Raw genomic sequence first — 5292 nt, 5'->3', positions numbered from 1 at the left:
ACCGGAGGAGCACAATTTCAAAGCCCTCCTCAGCAAATTAGAAAGCCTCTGAGCAACTCAGCAATGCCTGTCTATAAATAAAATATAAAGCAGGGATGGTGCTGTGGCTGGTGCTCAGTGATTAAGTGCCCCTGGGTTCAATGCCTGCTTTTTATATCTAGATATATACCTATATATCTATATCTATATCTATATCTATATCTATCTATATATATAGAAAGAGAGAGAGAGAACATTACTACAAAGTATGAAATGTTCCAGATTTTGCACCTGTGAGATTATTCACTCTGAAAAGTTCACACTGTAAGTCAGGAAATGCAAGGATTCTAGAAAATAGGCATAACTCATGGATTATATTATTTTCCCAATATAATTAATAAAAAACCACTAGGTGGAGCTGGGGCTGTGACCCAATAGTAGCCTGACATGTGTGAGGCACTAGGTTCAGTTCTCAGCATCACATATAAATAAATAAAATAAAGTTCTATCACAACTAAAAAACAAAACAAAACAAAACCAAATTGTTTATAAACAATTTGAGGGCATTTTGACCTACAAAGGAAGATACGAAAAAAGTCTGTAATGTAGTGGCTCCAAGTGAAAACAATACTTAATATTGCCACATGAGAGGTCCAGAAAATATATGCATTGTTGCATAAATATATAAATACCAAGAGAAACACAGTTTGGGATGATCCCAGTATGAGCCCATGAAGTAGAACTCATTTCATCCTGAAAACAATAATTCATTTTCTTACTGACTCATTGAAAAGATTTTTCTCTCCAGAAAAAAAAATCACACCCACTATTTGTTGGTCTCTTGAGGTTACAGCTGTTAGTGAATTTCAGTGAGCTTTCAGGTTAGTCAGAATTAGTTAAAAGCATTTAAAGAAGTAACTCTAAAATAACAATTAAAATATATAAACAAGGGAAGGGTGTGGAACACAGTGGTTGTGCACATGCTTAGCATATGCAAGGCTTCCAGTTAAATCTCAACCAGCACACACACACACACACACACACACACACACACACACACACACATACATGTTTATGTGTAAATATCATTCATTCTAAGAGAATGACCTTTGAGGAAATGATCATATCAAAATAAAAGCATCAATACATAGAAACCTATTGAAGTAGATATTTAATGAAACATAATCTTAATCACAATAGTCTGATAATTACGTGGATGCCCATAATAGGGAAATGCATGCCTAGACTATTGGATCATGTGCTAAGGAACTTAGTATCTCTTCAAAACAGATGATAACACCACAGTATTAAAAGAGAAGAATCTCCTGATACATTTCAAACTCAAGGAATACAACAATGCAAACTCATTAATATCAAGAAATGGAATCTGTTTTCATCACTTATTAAATTCAAACAGAGTTCTGTTGAGTAATAAGCAAATATATAGCTTCTTAACAAGTCAGACTGTGTGTAAAACCACTGCTCTCCGCCATAATTTCACCAAAGCCTTTTTCATCTCATGGTTTCGCAGGCTGTAGATAAGGGGATTCAGCAGGGGTGTGAGCAATGTGTAAGCCAAAGACATCAGTTTCTTGGTTACTGGTGAGTAGCTAGATTTGGGCTGTAAATAAGTCATACTGGCTGTGCCATAGAAGAGGGTGACTGATGTGACATGAGAGGCACAGGTGGAAAAGGCCTTTTGCCTCCCAGTTGTTGATGGCATCTTCAGGATGGCAAAGAGAATTCTAAGATAAGACAAGAGTATCAACAAGAAAGGAAGCAATATAATCAAAATGGTGCCTATGAAGGCATAGATTTCATACAAGGAGATATCTGCACAAACCAGTTCCAGCACTGCTGGGGTTTCACAAGATATATGACTAATTTCATTGGGTCCACAAAAGGGAAAACTGAATACCCATGAGGTCTGCAGAGTAGCCACCATGATCCCTGAGACCCATGAGAACATGACTAATTTCACAAACACCCTCTTGTTCATAATCATGGGGTAGGTCAGAGGACAGCAGATGGCAGCAAATCGGTCATAAGCCATTGCCCCTAGGAGAAAACATTCATTCACACCAAAAAGAAGAATGAAATACATCTGTGCAAAACAGCCCACAAAAGAAATTGTAGTTTTCTCAGTGGTCAGGACCACCAGCATTTCAGGCATGATGGCTGCACTGAAACTCACTTCCACCACAGATAAGTTCTGCAGGAACAGGTACATGGGGATGTGGAGGGTCTGGTCCAGCAAGATGGTGGCTATGATGATGGCATTTCCCATCAGGGTCATCAGATAAATAACCAAGAAAACCCCAAAGATCTCGTCTTGAAGTTCAGGAAAGTCAGAGAAGCCCAAGAGGATGAATTCAACCACAGAGCTTTGATTTTGTCTTTTCATTGCAGTACAGAAGCCCTATATTGTTCCTGCAGACATAATCAAAAAATAAAGTCACAGTCCAAAGGCTGAGAATAGCAGCCTGAATTCTGCATAGAAATTCTAGCAGAGGATGAAACGAGGAAACATCTTCCAAAAAATTGAGGTTGAAACATTTAGAGAAAGGCAAAATACTAACTTTGGTGACTATTTCTAATATAAAAGGAAATCTTAAAAAAGCAGTTTTTGTGCCATAAATACTAACTATATACCATTAGTAAATTCAAGCTTATACCTGCACTTTATCCTGCTTAGCTAATGGGGCCTTCACCTTCCCCACCTTCTATCACATGGAAACTACCTCTGTTTATTATCCCAGCAACCAGTACAAATTACATTTAGGGAAAAGAAAAGTATGTTCTGCTTCATAAAATAAAATTAAGATAAAAGGGTATGGAGTAAGGTCCAGGTTTTGGAGATAACAGGAAATGGGTAGTTGAGAACAGATCATGGAAGGCCACCTTCAGCAGATGACATTTTAAGGAGATGTGAAGAAACAGCAAGAATTATCCAGCTGAAACAGCAAGTTACAAACATACCAGACAGCGAAAAAGGCATGACTTGACAGCTCCAGGCCAGATGGAGGTGACTCAATTCAAAGCAGAATTTTCATCAGAAAACATAAGCAAGTGTATGAGTGGACACTAAACACCAATTAAAATATTTAAATGGATAGTTATTACAGATTTACATTTTAAAGTTCACTTTATTGTGTATGTCAACTTCAAACCCAGCAGAAAGTGATTTCAAGAATACATCTCACTAACTGGCATGAGATTCAAGTTAATGAAGGTTAGTTAGCTAACCTTCAGAATGGGAGGAAAATTCAAGTTAATGTTAAATTAGTTAATGGTTGGTATTAAGAGTAGAAACATAAAATAAGTCCTTCTGTCAAATTTATATAGAAGAAGAGACAAGTAAGCCCATATAGCTTCACTCATCGTATTCCTTTTTTTAAAAAAAAAAAAACTCATCTGATTCTTGACACAATTGCCCAAAACCTTTGTTGAAGAAATGATAAGCCTTTATAACAAAGAGTACTTGAAAAACAATATCCACATGTAAAGGTTCAATCTGGATCCCTCTTTCTCACCCTACATAAATCAATTCAAATTGGATCAAAGACCTAGGAATAAGACCAGAAGTCATGCAACTGCTAGAAGAGGACATAGGAGAGACTCTAACCTATAGGTGCAGGCAACAAGGACTCCTAGAGCTCAGGAAGTAATGCCAAGTCTCAAGAAAAGGAATGACACCAAACAAAAAAGTTACACAACAAAGGAAACAACAGCAGGAAGAGAACCCTTCAGAATGGGAGGAAAAAATCTTTGCCAACTCTTCTGACAGAGGATTAATATCCAGAATATATAAGGAACTCAAAAGACTCAACACCATTTAAGCAAGTAACCAATTCAGTAAGTGGGCAAATGAACCTAACAGACACTCCTCCAGAGAAGAATAAATGGCAATTGTATGAAAAGTGTTCAATATCTTTACACATAAGGGAAATGCAAATCAAAACTATGCTGAGATTCCATCTCAACAGAAATAACAATGTTTGCAAAGGTGTGAGAAAAAGGAACCCTTATCCACTGTCGGTGGGAAAAGTAAATTAGTACAGGCACTATGGAAATCGAATGGAGGTTCCTCCAAAAACTAAACAGGTAATACTGTAATATCCAGCTATACCACTTCTTGGTATCTATCCAAAAGAATTACAGACAGCATATTTTAGATACATGCTTTCCCATGTTTATAGCAGCACAATTCACAGTAGCCAAATTGTAGAACCAGTCTAGGTGTATATCAATAGATAACAGGTAAAGAAAATGGGATATGTAAACACAATGGAGTTTTATTTAACCATCAGAAAGGAAGAAATTATCTTCTGACTGAAAGAGATCTTACAGTTAACTGTATTTTCCTCAAAGTATTGATTCACTCATAATATAAACATATTAATTCAGTATATGAGTGAAAAAATGAAAAAAGAATAAAGATTAAAATAAAATCATGTATTTTTAAGTTGTGCATTGTACTTAGATTTGGGCATTTGAATATTTTATTTCCTCAAAGGCAGTATTTGATCACTCTCTCTATATAAACAATGAGGAAACTTTAGGTCACAAAAATACAATGAAAGACTTTGCTAATGCCAATCAAATGCCCTCATGAAAGGAACATTGTACAGCATTCAAATGTGATTCAAACTTGTGTTTATTTTCAGGTGAAATTATTTTACTGCAAATCCAATTCATTTTATACCTCCAATATTTACTTTTGGCAGAAGTACTGATAAACTTAAAAACAGTCTTTTAACAATGGAATAATCTTTTACACCTCTATTACTATTCCTGGAGCAGGAATTAAGTAACACTACTTCAGGATAAAAGAATAATCTTAGAGAATAGTGTGGTGTTAAAACACATGTGGTCCTGGTAAACAGGTACCTTACTATTCTCTGAGAATAGAAAAACATCAAAGAATGAAACTTCCACATTTTACACCTGTGAAAATATTACCCCTGAAAAGTTCACACCATAAGTCATGTGATGTAAGGGCCATAGAAAATAAGAATAATTCTTTAATCATATTATTTTCCCAAAATAAATTGTAAAAAATCATTCATTGTTCACAGATAAATTTGAGGTCAATTTGACCTATGAAGGAAAATTCAAAGTACTCTGAAATAATGGTCATAAGTGAAAACAATACTTAATATAGCCACATGAGTATCCAGAAAATCTATGCATCATTTTGTAAATATATGTAAAAAACACCAAGAGAAATACAATTTTGGTATATCCCACTGTGAGAAATAGAGCTCACTTGAGGTTGAAAATAATAATTTATTTTCTGATTCATTGAAAAGA

The 5292-nt window shown here is 35.4% G+C and overlaps 1 protein-coding gene across 1 annotated transcript; it reads right to left on the bottom strand.

Annotated features, from left to right (window-relative positions):
- Nucleotides 1-1438: 1438 nt before the first annotated feature.
- Nucleotides 1439-2383, bottom strand: LOC144376798 (olfactory receptor 10A3-like). The gene has a single exon (XM_078045076.1). The coding sequence runs from the start codon at nt 2381-2383 to the stop codon at nt 1439-1441; it is 945 nt and encodes a 314-aa protein (XP_077901202.1).
- Between the last annotated feature and the right edge of the window lie 2909 nt (nt 2384-5292).

This window comes from Ictidomys tridecemlineatus, chromosome 4 (assembly GCF_052094955.1).
Source record: "Ictidomys tridecemlineatus isolate mIctTri1 chromosome 4, mIctTri1.hap1, whole genome shotgun sequence".
Lineage (NCBI taxonomy): Eukaryota > Metazoa > Chordata > Mammalia > Rodentia > Sciuridae > Ictidomys > Ictidomys tridecemlineatus.
Note: the sequence above shows the minus strand (reverse complement) of the source record. Positions and strands in the feature narration are given on the sequence as shown.